This window comes from Sphaerodactylus townsendi, linkage group LG02 (assembly GCF_021028975.2).
Source record: "Sphaerodactylus townsendi isolate TG3544 linkage group LG02, MPM_Stown_v2.3, whole genome shotgun sequence".
Lineage (NCBI taxonomy): Eukaryota > Metazoa > Chordata > Lepidosauria > Squamata > Sphaerodactylidae > Sphaerodactylus > Sphaerodactylus townsendi.
The window spans coordinates 56708643-56727715 of record NC_059426.1 but is presented as its reverse complement, the minus strand read 5'-3'; the positions used below and the strand labels follow the sequence as shown (position 1 = coordinate 56727715).

General features: G+C 64.9%; 1 protein-coding gene across 13 annotated transcripts in view; it reads left to right on the top strand.

The window, feature by feature from the left end:
• KALRN (kalirin RhoGEF kinase) overlaps positions 1-19073 on the top strand; it is a 668527-nt gene that overhangs the window by 557183 nt on the left and 92271 nt on the right. For 3 of the 13 annotated variants that reach the window (XM_048485755.1, XM_048485752.1, XM_048485751.1), the window contains exon 1: positions 6770-6924. The exons of the other annotated variants lie outside the window; for them this stretch is intronic. In XM_048485755.1, the coding sequence (XP_048341712.1) occupies positions 6837-6924 (88 nt within the window). In that variant the 5' untranslated portion in view covers positions 6770-6836. Of the gene's footprint in view, positions 1-6769; positions 6925-19073 lie in introns of those variants that run through there. 13 annotated transcript variants of the gene reach the window in all.

Sequence of the window (19073 nt, the reverse complement as noted above, 5' to 3'; positions counted from 1 at the left end):
ATACATTTGCTGAGTGTAGGATCGATGATTTGGGACCTTTATTGTGAATAATTCATACTTGAGATTATGGTAATACTAGATTTGTATTACCAGATTCAGGAAACCAGAAGTTACCATTAAATTCAGTTGGGCTTATGGAAGGCATCAGTGGTCAGATACCTCCAGCGCAGAAGAACCTTCAAGTTCCTTTCAGCACTGACAGTCCACCACATTATTTCTTCTGTGAAGATCTCAATAAAACAGGAAAGGCAGTTTTAGGGAAACAATTTTGTTACGGTTCTATTTTGCACACAGATGAGTTTATTTAGAGAGAGCATGTACTCTGCACATTTCCTTGTTCCTGTTCTGCCAGAACTGGCATTTTTATCCAGTTGCCAAGGGCCTGTGTTTATTAGGGCAAAAAAGTGGGGGAACCCTAAACATCTCTTTTGTGATTTTAATGAAAAAATACGCTGCAAAAACATGTTACTAGTTTTCATACTTTAATTTTGACTACCACAGTATCTCAGAAGAGGCACTGAAGGAGGAAAAGTCACAATTTCTGCTACACGTTGCACTTTGTGACTAACAGAGTTCTGCATTTACACGGGTTCAGAGATAAACCTTACTATTGAATCTGGATGCTGAGTTCTAATTTCATCTCCCCCTTCCCCATGGGCCAACTTAAGATAGGCTGATGGAGAAACTTGGATTTATAGCCGTGGACCAGTTCGCTGTAAGTCCAAAAAAGCAACTTTAGAAAAAGAAGACTTGAGCATTTTAGCATTTTCAGTGTGCAAAGCCCTTCAAGTACAATTTATGGTTCTAACTCTTACAAAAGTCTTATAAAGAATGGGGAGAGGAGCAGTGCTTTGAGACGCTGGCTTTTATAAAGCAACATGTTGAGTTTGTAATAGAGGTGAGGTTGGACCTTCTGTGTCATGGCTCATTCTCTTAGCCGTTGTGCTATACTTGCTACTGTGACTATGTTGTCAGTCCACAGATCCAGTGCTCAGACATCTTTGAAGTGTCACAGCACTCTCAGAATAGAAGTCGGAGCATGCTGGATTCACTCATGAAGGAGCTGTTCACTAACTGCATTAAAGCCTCATGGCTCCCAGTGACACATCTGAGTTGGAAAAAAACTAACAGGGAATGGCCTTAGCAAAAGTAGGCTATGATGGCTGCAGAACTGATAAATGCAGGTCGACTCACCTCTGCTGCAAACTCATTAGGGATGCCACTCTCTGAAAGCAAAAGGGGCATCACGGCAGCAGGAGGAGAACATTTCCTGGGCTTCTGTCTGTGCAGAATTCCTTTGTTATCAATCAGGCTTTCCCATGGGGAAATGTAAAAGCTTTCCTAAAACAAATTAGAAATTGAGAGTCAGGATGGTATAGGGCAGGGGTAGGAAACCTGCAGCTCTCCAGATGTTCAGGAACTACAATTCCCATCAGCCTCTGTCAGCATGGCCAATTGGTAGGGGCTGATGGGAATTGTAGTTCCTGAACATCTGGAGAGCCGCAGGTTCCCTACCCCTGGTATAGGGGGAAAGAAAGTTGGACTAATCTAGGCGACTCAGATCCAAATCCCCCCTCTGCTGTGGAAGCTTGCTGGGTGACCTTGAGCCAATCACACACTCTAAATTTAACCAACCTCACAGAGTTGTTGTAAGGATAAAATGGGAGAAAGGAGAAAGATGTAAGCTGCTCTCGGTCCCCACTGGAGAGAACAGCAGCGTATAAATTCAGTAAACAAATAAAACTAGGAGCAGATCATACTTTTTTCTCCTTATGGTTGACCTATCTATTCTGAATAGGCATGCATAATATGTTAATCAGCAAACTACCATATCAGGGCACTAGAGAAAACCATCTCTCCACACACACATCCACCTAGAAGTCTGCAACCTGCAGCTCTCCAGATGTTCATGGACTACAATTCCCATCAGCCATGGGATTTGTTGTCCATGGACAACTGGAGAGCCGCAGGTTGCAGACCTCTCCTAGTACAACTGATCTTTCATATTGATTCTGAAATGTGACGGCAACTATAAATGGGCCAATTCACATTGTTGGGTGAAGGAGTTGTTAGGTTATTGGTTGATGAGATTGCCTCTTGGTAGATACCACATTCACATGGTAAGATACTATTTGTGATTTGAATTCCAGAGAAGTAGCCTTGCAGGAAAAAAAAAGAACAATAGTCTAGCTGCATTATAAAAGACTAACATAATTTTGTTTGTCTTTTATAATGACTGTTTGGTTACATGTTAATGGATATCACTGCTACTTTGTGTTCAAGGAAGGTTATTCAGGAAGTCTGTTGGGGAAAACTGTACAGTGTAAAATATTTGTAGAGAAGAACAGAGAAAATATGTATTACTTTTATTAGTGGTGGCTTTGCTGAACTTTAAAATCAATCCTGTTCTTGTTTTCCAACCCCCCTATGTGCTTCTTAATTATATCATGAATTTCAAATAAAAATTTGGTTCTTTCTTTTACTCTGGCCATGAATTAAATTTAGCACATTAGAAAGCCTGAGCTGATTTGGTGTAACCAAGAGGAAAATGTAAGCATGGGGGTGTGGTCACCAAAATTAATATTCATCAGCACCTCAACTTAAAATCTTTATGATACTGCTATGGCAAGTTAGTGACATTTTGTTTGCTTACAACATTTATGTCAGAGCCTCGTAACTGTTTCTCAGTAGAATGCACAAAACTATTTTCAGCTTCCACAAGCAGCTTCCTTTCTGCAGAAGGAATCACGTTCCACCGTGCAGGTGGATGGCACCTAATTCCCCTTCCTGAGACCATGCAGAGCTGCTGCTATGGAGCAAAGTAGACCATACTGAACTAGATGGACTAGTGACCAGATTCTGTGTAAGATACTCTCATATGTAACGTGCAATGGTACAGGGTTCTTCAACTTCAGTGCAAAACTTTAAGGCACACAGATGCAAAAGGGGATAGGTCTCCTATATCCTTAAGTACTGTGTAAAGTATCCTAGCTAGTGAAAAGAACAACCTGCTGAAATGCCATTTTCATCTTTTAAGGTACAGGTGCCTTTCTTTGCTTCTAGTCACCTAAGTAAATGCGTGTTTTGCCAGACTGTCTTTACAGACACAAACCACCCTCACTTCATAGCCATAATTACTTACCCACCACTGATTACTTCTTTGTGCATGTAGGGACACAGAGCTCAAAAATAGTCTGTGGTTTTGTCTGGGTAAGAGTACAACAGAAGCATGCCTGTTGCAGAGTTAAAACACTAGGTTTGGTTGGACTGCTCTGCCAGTAAATAGTTTACTTTGAGGAACTGTAGGACTGATGTTTAATATAGTCCGAACCAACCTGGTTAGCTTAGGTTGGGTTTTTTTTCTCCTTCCAGACATCTTAAATAACTCCACAAGCCAAGAAATATAATTAGATGTAGATTTACTGGAAATATTGCTTACAGACAAAGAAACCCATTTGCATTTTCTCTGCATTCCAAGAGTTGCACCTGCACACTTCCTCAAAAACTGGCAGTGCTTATCATGTGTTTCTTCCATCAAAGATACAATTAAGTAACAGGTGAATGCTAAAAATTTTGTTCCTTGAGGAAGTGTTTTGCAAAGAGAGGTGTTATCTTAGAACTCACTGGAAAAATTCTTTCCATGGTGGTTTCCACACTGGCTATTCAGTCCAGAATTGGCCCAATCCATTCGCTCAGTTTTAACAGAAAATCCAGATAATGGAGCTAGCAACCATTACATTGTAGTGTTTTCCCTGTTGCCTTCCTACTTTTTTGTAGACCTAATTACAAGTGAGTTTTAGAGCAGAAAAATACAAAAGGAACGGCAACCTGTGGAAATCAAAACACATTAAAGAGTTTCAGAGCTACTGGCCCTTTAAATTTTTTCTTTTTCTTCTGACCCTGCTTAATTAATTAGTTCCTGTCTTCCTCAACTTGCTAGCTGCTACATTCATACATCAGTTATTAAATGATCAATCCTTTAGATGGAAAGAGAACTGAGTATTCTTTTTCACTTTAAATTCAAAGCAACTTTCTTTTTTATTTTCATTACCATGCTAATAAGACACTTTAATAATTACCTTAAAGGCAACATTTGGGCCAGAAATCAAGACCAGGTAGCTATAACTGTTGTTAGTTATGGGGGGAGGGTCAACTTAAAATAATACGGACATTATGATAACCTACTTGCAAGGTCCAATGCATTACCGGTAGAAATCAGTAGGTGGATCTTTACTCATCACTGAATTTCTGTCCCAGGAAAAAAAATTAGTTGCTGGTTTCTGCCTCCATTGTAGGTATACCCTCAACCCCCCCCCCCCCATTTTTAAGGGATGTTAAAACTCCCAGACTCGTTGGTGGCAAATATATATTTTTAAACCAACTTACAAATGGTAAATATTAGGTAAAATGAAGGAAGAATGGTCTATCAATAATTAGCCACAGCAGATAGGCCCTGAACGTTCATGTTCAAAGGCAGTATTCAAATAACAGATCTCGGCAAAAGCAGCCTAGAAGCCCTTCATGTAGCTCACAGGGCCATTCACGTTTTTTTAGTCTCGGTTCTCTAGAGGGGAAGAAGAAGAGTCTTCCCATTCAGGGTTTCCCTACAAGGCAGCCTGTTCCTGACACACCATGTGAGGGAGGAGAAAGGTGTGGAATTAGAAAAATATGGAATTGGTGACTATTTTACAGCCACCCACCAGTACCCCAATGTGCCATCTGTTTCCACCACTCACCCCTCCAATGCTCAACTTTAGGAACATACAACAACAGAACTCTCTTGCTTCAGAACAGAACCTCAAAAGCCACGGTACAGAAGCATGCAGGTGTGTTGATTTTTAACTACTGTAATGCTGTGCTGTTCCAAAAGAGTTAGTGTACCTAGACAGAAAAGCCTGAGGCTCAAGATATATGTCATTTAGATGCCCCATTCATTTTTTTCTTTTAAAAAACATATTTATAGAGGGCTCCAATTAGGATTGGAACTGTGGCACAAGACAGTATGGGTACCCCCCCCCCCACACACACACAACTTCTTGATCTTCATCCAAAACAGAGGCCTGTTTGACTGTCCTTTAAAAAGAAAAACAGTTTGAGTTACATGTGGTTTGATCCTGTCAGGCACAATTGAGCAGATGAAATCATTTCTCCTCCCTATTTCTGTGCCAGAAAACCTGATTAATTTCTGTGTGGGGCTGCTGTAAAAGACATAGGAGTAGAGGTGAGTAGCCAGATTCTAATACAATACTCCCTTTTATTTATTAATTTTTAAAATGCATTCCAATGGAATTTATAGTCCAGCAGCATCCCGTCATAATAAACTAAGAAAAGCAAACAGCTCTCTGTGGCATCCTGCAAACTATATAAAATAGCCGCCTCTCAGAACAAACAAGGAAGGGAATGGCATGAAACCACAGCAAGGGTTGAGATTTCTCTTCCAGAAGCCTCAAGCTCAACGTTGCTCAGAGATGTCAGTCACACCCTTTTGGATTAGAGGCCTCCAAGCACCCACTCCGCAGGAGTGCCGCTGAAGCTACCAGCTAGTGAAGCGACTTCTAAAGCAAATTCAGTACTCCTATTTAGGAGTATTGAACGTGAGGTCTAACAAACTAAACTTTGTTAAAGAAGAACGGAAACAATAAGGAAGTCAACTGCACGCAGATACATATGCACACCGATTCCTCCAGGGAGATGAGTTGGGTGGCTTGTGAGTTTGTCAGTAGACAAAAGATACCCTCTGGACTTCTGGCTCCGTTCCTGTGAGCCACACATGGGCTGAAAGCCAGCAGGCGAGGTTCTCCCAAGGGTTGTATCCAGGTCACACAGCTGTACAAGGCACAAGAGCCCTGCCATTAAAAAATGGTTGCCACACTATTTCGTTTTCTTTCTGAAGAGAATTGTAAGGAACTGTCAAATCACTGCAAGCCTCAGTTCAGCTGCAGTGTGCTTATGCCGGAGAAAGCTGTGCTGAAGCTGTTTCCATTTCTTTCCAAAATATGGCTCTTGAAGGCACAGAAGAAACCAACCCTGCACAGCTGCCAATAAAATTACAAACTAGGCTGAGTACTTTGGACACACTGTACTTAAAATGTGTGCCTAATTTTCTGTCCTCTGTTAAAGGCAGAGAAGCCGTTCGACAACAGAAGTAGGCAACGTAACTGCAAAACCAAAGCTGTGCCAATAGTCAGTAAAAAGTAAGATTCTCCGACCCCGTTAGACTTTAGTGCTCGAGGTTTTCTCAGTCCGCAACTCCCAGATGGAACGCCACCAAGAGGCCGAACTGAGAATGCACGCTTTTCTTACGCCGATCCGAAGAGCTGTAGCAAACCTTTCCTTTTCTTCTGAGGATCTTGCGCTTGGGAGTAAGGGGATCTCTTTTTAGGGATTGTAAAAAATTTTTTAAAGAAAACAACAACCCTAAAACAAAAGACTAAGCAGTTAGAGACGGCAGGCATCTTCGTTCTAAAGCCGAACCAAGGAAAAAGGTGTCTCTGTCTTACTTTATGAATGACGACGGCGAGGACGGGGACAGATTGTCTGTTTCCCCGCCGTAGTGCAATGTTTTGGCTACAAAAAAGCTGCAGCGCTTTCAGTAGGTGTGTCGGGCTGTGCCCGCATTGCATAAATGACTGCCCGGATCCAGGCTTTGCAAAAGGAGAGAGCTAGAGAGAGAGCCACCAGCTGGGACAGGGCGCCCGGGGCCCCGCCCGCTACTACATTAGCCCCGCCCCGTCGCTTCCCCGAAGGTAGTTTTCTGCCTGGCTCTCGACCGGGGAGGTGGTGGAGGGTCCTGGTGGCGATTGGTGGCCTTTTGCCATGAGTGCCCCCCAGGCAGAATGAAGGGTGGGAGGCAGGCATATGCGAGCACGCCTTGCTTAGGCTGGTTCGTAGCCAAGTGTTGCTGCTGTTGCCCGACGTGCAAAGGTTAGTTGCTGCTACTAAGTTCTGCTTAGTTGGAGGGAAATAGCTGGGATCCGGAGTTTGACGGGGGCGGGGGACATGGGAGAGTTTGCTATCCTCGAATTTACTTCGGGTAGTAATGTTTTTTTTTGGGGGGGGGGTTCAGCTCTCTTCTCGAGAGGCTGGTGAGTGAACGTCGCGAGCTCTTTATTTGGAAAGTACAGCAAAAAATAGCCTTTGATTTTCTCCCCCTTCCAACTTGGGCGTGTGTCTCTGCGTGTGTAGATATCTGTAACTGGTTTCTGGTTACTCCTAATCTTGTCATGAGACTCCATCGCTCGGTTTGCCCATCACCTCGGATGGCTTCAGCAAGTAAGAAGCTTTTCACTTTTTTTTTTGTCAAACATGTGGCTGGCTGCTTGTTGAGGAAGCATGTGTAAAACGTTTTGGCCAGCATCTACTGTTTTTTTGGAAGTGTAAGTCATTTCACTGCTGTAGTGCTGTGTCCCCATCTGTATTAGATGCCCCTGGGGTGTAGGTCTGCATGCTGATGGCACTGGAATAAGCCCCAGAGTATGCCGTGGAGACTGTGTCCAAGTAAACTTTAATACAGCTGTTAGTGTCCCTCAATCCTAGGTGGCTGTTATCAGGGAGCTTTTGCAAGGGGGGGAGAACTCAGTTTACTGAGTTTTGTTTTGTAAATACATCTGATATTAAAGGGTGAAGAACTAATAATTATTTTCCAGGGGATTTTGTGACTCTGCTTGTCATTGTGAAGGCTCCCCACTTAAAAACACACTGTGCAATTTTTTAAGGCATTGTGTTCTCTGCAGTGCTATTGTTGATCCAGTTTTTTACACATAAAATATGAAAGCAAAACTTAGATTTTAGGTGCTGGAGGAAAAATAGCGAAGGGCATCTATTTTGGCATTCTGTTCTGAACAACTGTGGCAGACTGTGCATTGGATGGTAATATGAAAACAATGTTTAACACTGTATATATATTTTTAAAAAACACTTGATTTAGCTAATATCTTTCTGATTGTTAAGTACGGTATGTATAGTTGCTGTTTGTCATAAAAGGTTTTTTTTAATAGATGTTGCCTGGTGATCATTGACTTGATTCAGACCTGCAGCTGTTTGGTGAAGAAGAGCTCTAATTCCCATTGGGGGGGGGGGAGGAGCAGAGGCTTCATGTTCCCTGAACAAGATTTGGGGTTCTGTTATGGGTGCAGAAGGATACTCTATTGAGAAAACATGTGCTGGGCAGTATCTAGTGTTGGGTGTGCAGAGCTTGTTGCTTGATTGAAGCCACGCTCCTGTCATCTGTGGGGGAGATCTCCTTATGGTTGAGAAAAGCAGGGTATAAATCCAAATCCTCTTCTTCTCTGCAGTACCCTTCTTACTGACCTAATTTGCCATTCCTCTTGAAAAGGCAAGTCTTCAGACCTTTCAGGGAAGCTTTAGCTTATTCCTCTTGAGGAAGGAAGTTTCAAAGTTAACGGTCAACCACTGGAAAAGTCATTCTGGGGGTTCCTAACAACCAAACGTTTGCCAAAGCTGGGTCCCTGGGCTGACCTTAGGACTTGGGTTTGTTGATGTGGGGATCAGTCAGTGAGGTACTCTAGATCACAGGTGTCAAACTCGCGGCCCTCCAGATGTTATGGACTACAGTTCCCATCATCTCCTGCCAGCATGCTGGCAGGGGATGATGGGAACTGTAGTCCATAACATCTGGAGGGGCACGAGTTTGACACCTGTGCTCTAGATCTAAGTGTAAGGCTGAAACCACTCAGACAACGTTTACTTAAAAGGAAAACTTTGTTGATTTGGCTCGCCCTAGATACAGGGTGCTGGAACTGAGGATCCTGTCCACGGTTCCAGCATTTATTGCAGGTTCGAAACGGCGGCGGTCCAATCACCTCTTCCCCGCCCTTGGCTCTCGTTGGCTGTCGCATTCCCGCTTTGGAACCAGGACAGCGGGAACTGGTGCATGTTGGGAGTTATAGTCCTGACACTAAGCCATTTATGGCTTTAAATGTCAAAACCAGCAACATGTGTTGACCCCAGAAAAAGACTAGAAGCCGGGGTAGTTCACACAACATTAGGGTTAGGGGGTCTACCCCTGTTCACACTCTGTTCACCCTTTGTGTCACCCTCTGTAGTGTCCAATGCATCCCTTTTGGTCATTCTGTTTCTCTGATACTCTTTGGTGTGCTATGAGTGTTTATAGCTGCTTGACCTCTGTTTCTTTCTGTTGTGTGTTTTCCACCCCTGGGAATGTGGCCCAGGGAGGAGGTTAGGGTTTACATTATGGATGTCAAGGCAAGTGTGCCTGTGGTCTGCTTTCTTTGGGAAAGGTAGCAGCTGGCAAACCAGCCTCAGTTGGTAGAAGACCCTTGTTTCACTCCAGAACTTAAGAAAGCTACAGTAAAATACTGTGGTGTTATTCACATCCATTTCATTTACGGGTTAGCGTAATTCTTCTGTAAATTGTAGCCCACATGTGCAGTGTGACATAGGTTTGGGGATTTGAATGTATGTAATTAGAATCCACTGCCTTGTGAAAATCCTTGATGCATACATGAGGGGTCAAATAAGCAGATGATCTCCTCTCACAGGTGCCATTGTATGGAAATGGGAACTTTCCAGAAGCCCATTTTTTTCTGCTTCTTTGTCAGGAAACACACTGCTCAATTATGTAGTTTTCTACAATGTTGTCTCCAAGTAAGTTGCATAAAATCCATTGTGTGGGGAGCCTTCCTCAGTTCTACATTAGAAGAGTTCTTTGCTTCTTCGAAAGATGCAGCTTGCGTCTTAAGTGCTGGGTCACATCCTACTCTGCAGGTTTTAAGCAGGTGCGTGAGAGAGCAACACTTTTAAGGGAAGCACTCCTTTTGAAATATCAGAGGCTGACATTTCTGAATAAAATCCCATCTATCAAGCTTGATGATACATATTCATGGCACAGTTGCTAAGTCTGTTTCTTATTCTTATTAAGGCCCCTCGGCATTTGGGATTTCTTACATGGAAGAAACTGAAAAGCTAAACTTCAAAAGGGTGTTCTGGTTTCTGCTTGATCTAAAGATTTCTATCCATTCACACTCCTAGGAATAACTTTGTTTCCTCTGGCTATGAATAAAAAGTGCCCTCTGAGGTTCACATTGCATGCTTTTGTGTATTGCTTCCAGTCCGCTCCCAGTCCTATTTCCTACCTTCCAAGAAATACCAGTAACTAAAAGATACATCCTCCTTGACTTATCCCTCAAAGTCAGGGATTGCTCAGTACATTTAAAATCCCAGTTAAAGCTTCCATTGTTCAAAACTTCATCTGTAGGGAAATGCTTGTGAACTGGAAATGTTAGTGGGTATGATCAAGTAGTGCATGAGAGAGGGTTCAGACAAGCAGAGTTCAGCATGGTAGCTTTGTTGCTGCTACTTTAGGACATTCCATAGGTTGCTATAGTGAGTGAGTGGTTTTATTCACAAAACAGAATGGATATCTTTTATGCATTTCTCCAATGTTTATCAGTGTTGGGGGGAGGGGGCTCTTATATTCTTTCCAGTTGCTGGCCAGGACAATTCAACAGTAATCTCAGTCAACTCCCTCCCCAATGCCCCCATTGCACAAATGGTTTTAGACTTAGGCCACCAAAAATCCATTAAGCCCAACGTGGGCTTGCCAGTGGTGGGGAGGCTTTTTCCATGTTTGTAGCCTTACCATGGTGCTGGGAAGCCTCCTTGGAAGTGGCAAGCCAGCACAGTGCCACAGCCAGGCACTCAGCACATGAGATGGGGCTGTCAGTCCCTGGCGTCAACCATTAAAGAATCTCAGCCCCTAGAACCGTGGTGGCGAACCTTTGGCACTCCAGATGTTATGGACTACAATTCCCATCAGCCCTTGCCAGCATGGCCTGGCCTGATGGGAATTGTAGTCCATAACATCTGGAGTGCCAAAGATTCGCCACCACTGCCCTAGACCCCCCCACCCCCCCCCCCCCCCCCCCCCCCCCCCCCCCACCCCCCCCCCCCCCCCCCCCCGCCCCCGCCGCCCCCGCCCCCCCCACCCCCGCCCCCCCCCCCCCCCGCCCCGCCCGCCCCCAGCCCCCCCCCCCCCCCACCCCCCCCCCCCCCCACCCCCCCCCCCCCCACATCCCCCCCCCCCCCCAACCCCCCCCCCCCCCACCCCCCCCCCCCCCCACCCCCCCCCCCCCCCACCCCCCCCCCCCCCCACCCCCCCCCCCCCCCACCCCCCCCCCCCCCCACCCCCCCCCCCCCCCACCCCCCCCCCCCCCCACCCCCCCCCCCCCCCACCCCCCCCCCCCCCCACCCCCCCCCCCCCCCACCCCCCCCCCCCCCCACCCCCCCCCCCCCCCACCCCCCCCCCCCCCCACCCCCCCCCCCCCCCACCCCCCCCCCCCCCCACCCCCCCCCCCCCCCACCCCCCCCCCCCCCCACCCCCCCCCCCCCCCACCCCCCCCCCCCCCCACCCCCCCCCCCCCCCACCCCCCCCCCCCCCCACCCCCCCCCCCCCCCACCCCCCCCCCCCCCCACCCCCCCCCCCCCCCACCCCCCCCCCCCCCCACCCCCCCCCCCCCCCACCCCCCCCCCCCCCCACCCCCCCCCCCCCCCACCCCCCCCCCCCCCCACCCCCCCCCCCCCCCACCCCCCCCCCCCCCCACCCCCCCCCCCCCCCACCCCCCCCCCCCCCCACCCCCCCCCCCCCCCACCCCCCCCCCCCCCCACCCCCCCCCCCCCCCACCCCCCCCCCCCCCCACCCCCCCCCCCCCCCACCCCCCCCCCCCCCCACCCCCCCCCCCCCCCACCCCCCCCCCCCCCCACCCCCCCCCCCCCCCACCCCCCCCCCCCCCCACCCCCCCCCCCCCCCACCCCCCCCCCCCCCCACCCCCCCCCCCCCCCACCCCCCCCCCCCCCCACCCCCCCCCCCCCCCACCCCCCCCCCCCCCCACCCCCCCCCCCCCCCACCCCCCCCCCCCCCCACCCCCCCCCCCCCCCACCCCCCCCCCCCCCCACCCCCCCCCCCCCCCACCCCCCCCCCCCCCCACCCCCCCCCCCCCCCACCCCCCCCCCCCCCCACCCCCCCCCCCCCCCACCCCCCCCCCCCCCCACCCCCCCCCCCCCCCACCCCCCCCCCCCCCCACCCCCCCCCCCCCCCACCCCCCCCCCCCCCCACCCCCCCCCCCCCCCACCCCCCCCCCCCCCCACCCCCCCCCCCCCCCACCCCCCCCCCCCCCCACCCCCCCCCCCCCCCACCCCCCCCCCCCCCCACCCCCCCCCCCCCCCACCCCCCCCCCCCCCCACCCCCCCCCCCCCCCACCCCCCCCCCCCCCCACCCCCCCCCCCCCCCACCCCCCCCCCCCCCCACCCCCCCCCCCCCCCACCCCCCCCCCCCCCCACCCCCCCCCCCCCCCACCCCCCCCCCCCCCCACCCCCCCCCCCCCCCACCCCCCCCCCCCCCCACCCCCCCCCCCCCCCACCCCCCCCCCCCCCCACCCCCCCCCCCCCCCACCCCCCCCCCCCCCCACCCCCCCCCCCCCCCACCCCCCCCCCCCCCCACCCCCCCCCCCCCCCACCCCCCCCCCCCCCCACCCCCCCCCCCCCCCACCCCCCCCCCCCCCCACCCCCCCCCCCCCCCACCCCCCCCCCCCCCCACCCCCCCCCCCCCCCACCCCCCCCCCCCCCCACCCCCCCCCCCCCCCACCCCCCCCCCCCCCCACCCCCCCCCCCCCCCACCCCCCCCCCCCCCCACCCCCCCCCCCCCCCACCCCCCCCCCCCCCCACCCCCCCCCCCCCCCACCCCCCCCCCCCCCCACCCCCCCCCCCCCCCACCCCCCCCCCCCCCCACCCCCCCCCCCCCCCACCCCCCCCCCCCCCCACCCCCCCCCCCCCCCACCCCCCCCCCCCCCCACCCCCCCCCCCCCCCACCCCCCCCCCCCCCCACCCCCCCCCCCCCCCACCCCCCCCCCCCCCCACCCCCCCCCCCCCCCACCCCCCCCCCCCCCCACCCCCCCCCCCCCCCACCCCCCCCCCCCCCCACCCCCCCCCCCCCCCACCCCCCCCCCCCCCCACCCCCCCCCCCCCCCACCCCCCCCCCCCCCCACCCCCCCCCCCCCCCACCCCCCCCCCCCCCCACCCCCCCCCCCCCCCACCCCCCCCCCCCCCCACCCCCCCCCCCCCCCACCCCCCCCCCCCCCCACCCCCCCCCCCCCCCACCCCCCCCCCCCCCCACCCCCCCCCCCCCCCACCCCCCCCCCCCCCCACCCCCCCCCCCCCCCACCCCCCCCCCCCCCCACCCCCCCCCCCCCCCACCCCCCCCCCCCCCCACCCCCCCCCCCCCCCACCCCCCCCCCCCCCCACCCCCCCCCCCCCCCACCCCCCCCCCCCCCCACCCCCCCCCCCCCCCACCCCCCCCCCCCCCCACCCCCCCCCCCCCCCACCCCCCCCCCCCCCCACCCCCCCCCCCCCCCACCCCCCCCCCCCCCCACCCCCCCCCCCCCCCACCCCCCCCCCCCCCCACCCCCCCCCCCCCCCACCCCCCCCCCCCCCCACCCCCCCCCCCCCCCACCCCCCCCCCCCCCCACCCCCCCCCCCCCCCACCCCCCCCCCCCCCCACCCCCCCCCCCCCCCACCCCCCCCCCCCCCCACCCCCCCCCCCCCCCACCCCCCCCCCCCCCCACCCCCCCCCCCCCCCACCCCCCCCCCCCCCCACCCCCCCCCCCCCCCACCCCCCCCCCCCCCCACCCCCCCCCCCCCCCACCCCCCCCCCCCCCCACCCCCCCCCCCCCCCACCCCCCCCCCCCCCCACCCCCCCCCCCCCCCACCCCCCCCCCCCCCCACCCCCCCCCCCCCCCACCCCCCCCCCCCCCCACCCCCCCCCCCCCCCACCCCCCCCCCCCCCCACCCCCCCCCCCCCCCACCCCCCCCCCCCCCCACCCCCCCCCCCCCCCACCCCCCCCCCCCCCCACCCCCCCCCCCCCCCACCCCCCCCCCCCCCCACCCCCCCCCCCCCCCACCCCCCCCCCCCCCCACCCCCCCCCCCCCCCACCCCCCCCCCCCCCCACCCCCCCCCCCCCCCACCCCCCCCCCCCCCCACCCCCCCCCCCCCCCACCCCCCCCCCCCCCCACCCCCCCCCCCCCCCACCCCCCCCCCCCCCCACCCCCCCCCCCCCCCACCCCCCCCCCCCCCCACCCCCCCCCCCCCCCACCCCCCCCCCCCCCCACCCCCCCCCCCCCCCACCCCCCCCCCCCCCCACCCCCCCCCCCCCCCACCCCCCCCCCCCCCCACCCCCCCCCCCCCCCACCCCCCCCCCCCCCCACCCCCCCCCCCCCCCACCCCCCCCCCCCCCCACCCCCCCCCCCCCCCACCCCCCCCCCCCCCCACCCCCCCCCCCCCCCACCCCCCCCCCCCCCCACCCCCCCCCCCCCCCACCCCCCCCCCCCCCCACCCCCCCCCCCCCCCACCCCCCCCCCCCCCCACCCCCCCCCCCCCCCACCCCCCCCCCCCCCCACCCCCCCCCCCCCCCACCCCCCCCCCCCCCCACCCCCCCCCCCCCCCACCCCCCCCCCCCCCCACCCCCCCCCCCCCCCACCCCCCCCCCCCCCCACCCCCCCCCCCCCCCACCCCCCCCCCCCCCCACCCCCCCCCCCCCCCACCCCCCCCCCCCCCCACCCCCCCCCCCCCCCACCCCCCCCCCCCCCCACCCCCCCCCCCCCCCACCCCCCCCCCCCCCCACCCCCCCCCCCCCCCACCCCCCCCCCCCCCCACCCCCCCCCCCCCCCACCCCCCCCCCCCCCCACCCCCCCCCCCCCCCACCCCCCCCCCCCCCCACCCCCCCCCCCCCCCACCCCCCCCCCCCCCCACCCCCCCCCCCCCCCACCCCCCCCCCCCCCCACCCCCCCCCCCCCCCACCCCCCCCCCCCCCCACCCCCCCCCCCCCCCACCCCCCCCCCCCCCCACCCCCCCCCCCCCCCACCCCCCCCCCCCCCCACCCCCCCCCCCCCCCACCCCCCCCCCCCCCCACCCCCCCCCCCCCCCACCCCCCCCCCCCCCCACCCCCCCCCCCCCCCACCCCCCCCCCCCCCCACCCCCCCCCCCCCCCACCCCCCCCCCCCCCCACCCCCCCCCCCCCCCACCCCCCCCCCCCCCCACCCCCCCCCCCCCCCACCCCCCCCCCCCCCCACCCCCCCCCCCCCCCACCCCCCCCCCCCCCCACCCCCCCCCCCCCCCACCCCCCCCCCCCCCCACCCCCCCCCCCCCCCACCCCCCCCCCCCCCCACCCCCCCCCCCCCCCACCCCCCCCCCCCCCCACCCCCCCCCCCCCCCACCCCCCCCCCCCCCCACCCCCCCCCCCCCCCACCCCCCCCCCCCCCCACCCCCCCCCCCCCCCACCCCCCCCCCCCCCCACCCCCCCCCCCCCCCACCCCCCCCCCCCCCCACCCCCCCCCCCCCCCACCCCCCCCCCCCCCCACCCCCCCCCCCCCCCACCCCCCCCCCCCCCCACCCCCCCCCCCCCCCACCCCCCCCCCCCCCCACCCCCCCCCCCCCCCACCCCCCCCCCCCCCCACCCCCCCCCCCCCCCACCCCCCCCCCCCCCCACCCCCCCCCCCCCCCACCCCCCCCCCCCCCCACCCCCCCCCCCCCCCACCCCCCCCCCCCCCCACCCCCCCCCCCCCCCACCCCCCCCCCCCCCCACCCCCCCCCCCCCCCACCCCCCCCCCCCCCCACCCCCCCCCCCCCCCACCCCCCCCCCCCCCCACCCCCCCCCCCCCCCACCCCCCCCCCCCCCCACCCCCCCCCCCCCCCACCCCCCCCCCCCCCCACCCCCCCCCCCCCCCACCCCCCCCCCCCCCCACCCCCCCCCCCCCCCACCCCCCCCCCCCCCCACCCCCCCCCCCCCCCACCCCCCCCCCCCCCCACCCCCCCCCCCCCCCACCCCCCCCCCCCCCCACCCCCCCCCCCCCCCACCCCCCCCCCCCCCCACCCCCCCCCCCCCCCACCCCCCCCCCCCCCCACCCCCCCCCCCCCCCACCCCCCCCCCCCCCCACCCCCCCCCCCCCCCACCCCCCCCCCCCCCCACCCCCCCCCCCCCCCACCCCCCCCCCCCCCCACCCCCCCCCCCCCCCACCCCCCCCCCCCCCCACCCCCCCCCCCCCCCACCCCCCCCCCCCCCCACCCCCCCCCCCCCCCACCCCCCCCCCCCCCCACCCCCCCCCCCCCCCACCCCCCCCCCCCCCCACCCCCCCCCCCCCCCACCCCCCCCCCCCCCCACCCCCCCCCCCCCCCACCCCCCCCCCCCCCCACCCCCCCCCCCCCCCACCCCCCCCCCCCCCCACCCCCCCCCCCCCCCACCCCCCCCCCCCCCCACCCCCCCCCCCCCCCACCCCCCCCCCCCCCCACCCCCCCCCCCCCCCACCCCCCCCCCCCCCCACCCCCCCCCCCCCCCACCCCCCCCCCCCCCCACCCCCCCCCCCCCCCACCCCCCCCCCCCCCCACCCCCCCCCCCCCCCACCCCCCCCCCCCCCCACCCCCCCCCCCCCCCACCCCCCCCCCCCCCCACCCCCCCCCCCCCCCACCCCCCCCCCCCCCCACCCCCCCCCCCCCCCACCCCCCCCCCCCCCCACCCCCCCCCCCCCCCACCCCCCCCCCCCCCCACCCCCCCCCCCCCCCACCCCCCCCCCCCCCCACCCCCCCCCCCCCCCACCCCCCCCCCCCCCCACCCCCCCCCCCCCCCACCCCCCCCCCCCCCCACCCCCCCCCCCCCCCACCCCCCCCCCCCCCCACCCCCCCCCCCCCCCACCCCCCCCCCCCCCCACCCCCCCCCCCCCCCACCCCCCCCCCCCCCCACCCCCCCCCCCCCCCACCCCCCCCCCCCCCCACCCCCCCCCCCCCCCACCCCCCCCCCCCCCCACCCCCCCCCCCCCCCACCCCCCCCCCCCCCCACCCCCCCCCCCCCCCACCCCCCCCCCCCCCCACCCCCCCCCCCCCCCACCCCCCCCCCCCCCCACCCCCCCCCCCCCCCACCCCCCCCCCCCCCCACCCCCCCCCCCCCCCACCCCCCCCCCCCCCCACCCCCCCCCCCCCCCACCCCCCCCCCCCCCCACCCCCCCCCCCCCCCACCCCCCCCCCCCCCCACCCCCCCCCCCCCCCACCCCCCCCCCCCCCCACCCCCCCCCCCCCCCACCCCCCCCCCCCCCCACCCCCCCCCCCCCCCACCCCCCCCCCCCCCCACCCCCCCCCCCCCCCACCCCCCCCCCCCCCCACCCCCCCCCCCCCCCACCCCCCCCCCCCCCCACCCCCCCCCCCCCCCACCCCCCCCCCCCCCCACCCCCCCCCCCCCCCACCCCCCCCCCCCCCCACCCCCCCCCCCCCCCACCCCCCCCCCCCCCCACCCCCCCCCCCCCCCACCCCCCCCCCCCCCCACCCCCCCCCCCCCCCACCCCCCCCCCCCCCCACCCCCCCCCCCCCCCACCCCCCCCCCCCCCCACCCCCCCCCCCCCCCACCCCCCCCCCCCCCCACCCCCCCCCCCCCCCACCCCCCCCCCCCCCCACCCCCCCCCCCCCCCACCCCCCCCCCCCCCCACCCCCCCCCCCCCCCACCCCCCCCCCCCCCCACCCCCCCCCCCCCCCACCCCCCCCCCCCCCCACCCCCCCCCCCCCCCACCCCCCCCCCCCCCCACCCCCCCCCCCCCCCACCCCCCCCCCCCCCCACCCCCCCCCCCCCCCACCCCCCCCCCCCCCCACCCCCCCCCCCCCCCACCCCCCCCCCCCCCCACCCCCCCCCCCCCCCACCCCCCCCCCCCCCCACCCCCCCCCCCCCCCACCCCCCCCCCCCCCCACCCCCCCCCCCCCCCACCCCCCCCCCCCCCCACCCCCCCCCCCCCCCACCCCCCCCCCCCCCCACCCCCCCCCCCCCCCACCCCCCCCCCCCCCCACCCCCCCCCCCCCCCACCCCCCCCCCCCCCCACCCCCCCCCCCCCCCACCCCCCCCCCCCCCCACCCCCCCCCCCCCCCACCCCCCCCCCCCCCCACCCCCCCCCCCCCCCACCCCCCCCCCCCCCCACCCCCCCCCCCCCCCACCCCCCCCCCCCCCCACCCCCCCCCCCCCCCACCCCCCCCCCCCCCCACCCCCCCCCCCCCCCACCCCCCCCCCCCCCCACCCCCCCCCCCCCCCACCCCCCCCCCCCCCCACCCCCCCCCCCCCCCACCCCCCCCCCCCCCCACCCCCCCCCCCCCCCACCCCCCCCCCCCCCCACCCCCCCCCCCCCCCACCCCCCCCCCCCCCCACCCCCCCCCCCCCCCACCCCCCCCCCCCCCCACCCCCCCCCCCCCCCACCCCCCCCCCCCCCCACCCCCCCCCCCCCCCACCCCCCCCCCCCCCCACCCCCCCCCCCCCCCACCCCCCCCCCCCCCCACCCCCCCCCCCCCCCACCCCCCCCCCCCCCCACCCCCCCCCCCCCCCACCCCCCCCCCCCCCCACCCCCCCCCCCCCCCACCCCCCCCCCCCCCCACCCCCCCCCCCCCCCACCCCCCCCCCCCCCCACCCCCCCCCCCCCCCACCCCCCCCCCCCCCCACCCCCCCCCCCCCCCACCCCCCCCCCCCCCCACCCCCCCCCCCCCCCACCCCCCCCCCCCCCCACCCCCCCCCCCCCCCACCCCCCCCCCCCCCCACCCCCCCCCCCCCCCACCCCCCCCCCCCCCCACCCCCCCCCCCCCCCACCCCCCCCCCCCCCCACCCCCCCCCCCCCCCACCCCCCCCCCCCCCCACCCCCCCCCCCCCCCACCCCCCCCCCCCCCCACCCCCCCCCCCCCCCACCCCCCCCCCCCCCCACCCCCCCCCCCCCCCACCCCCCCCCCCCCCCACCCCCCCCCCCCCCCACCCCCCCCCCCCCCCACCCCCCCCCCCCCCCACCCCCCCCCCCCCCCACCCCCCCCCCCCCCCACCCCCCCCCCCCCCCACCCCCCCCCCCCCCCACCCCCCCCCCCCCCCACCCCCCCCCCCCCCCACCCCCCCCCCCCCCCACCCCCCCCCCCCCCCACCCCCCCCCCCCCCCACCCCCCCCCCCCCCCACCCCCCCCCCCCCCCACCCCCCCCCCCCCCCACCCCCCCCCCCCCCCACCCCCCCCCCCCCCCACCCCCCCCCCCCCCCACCCC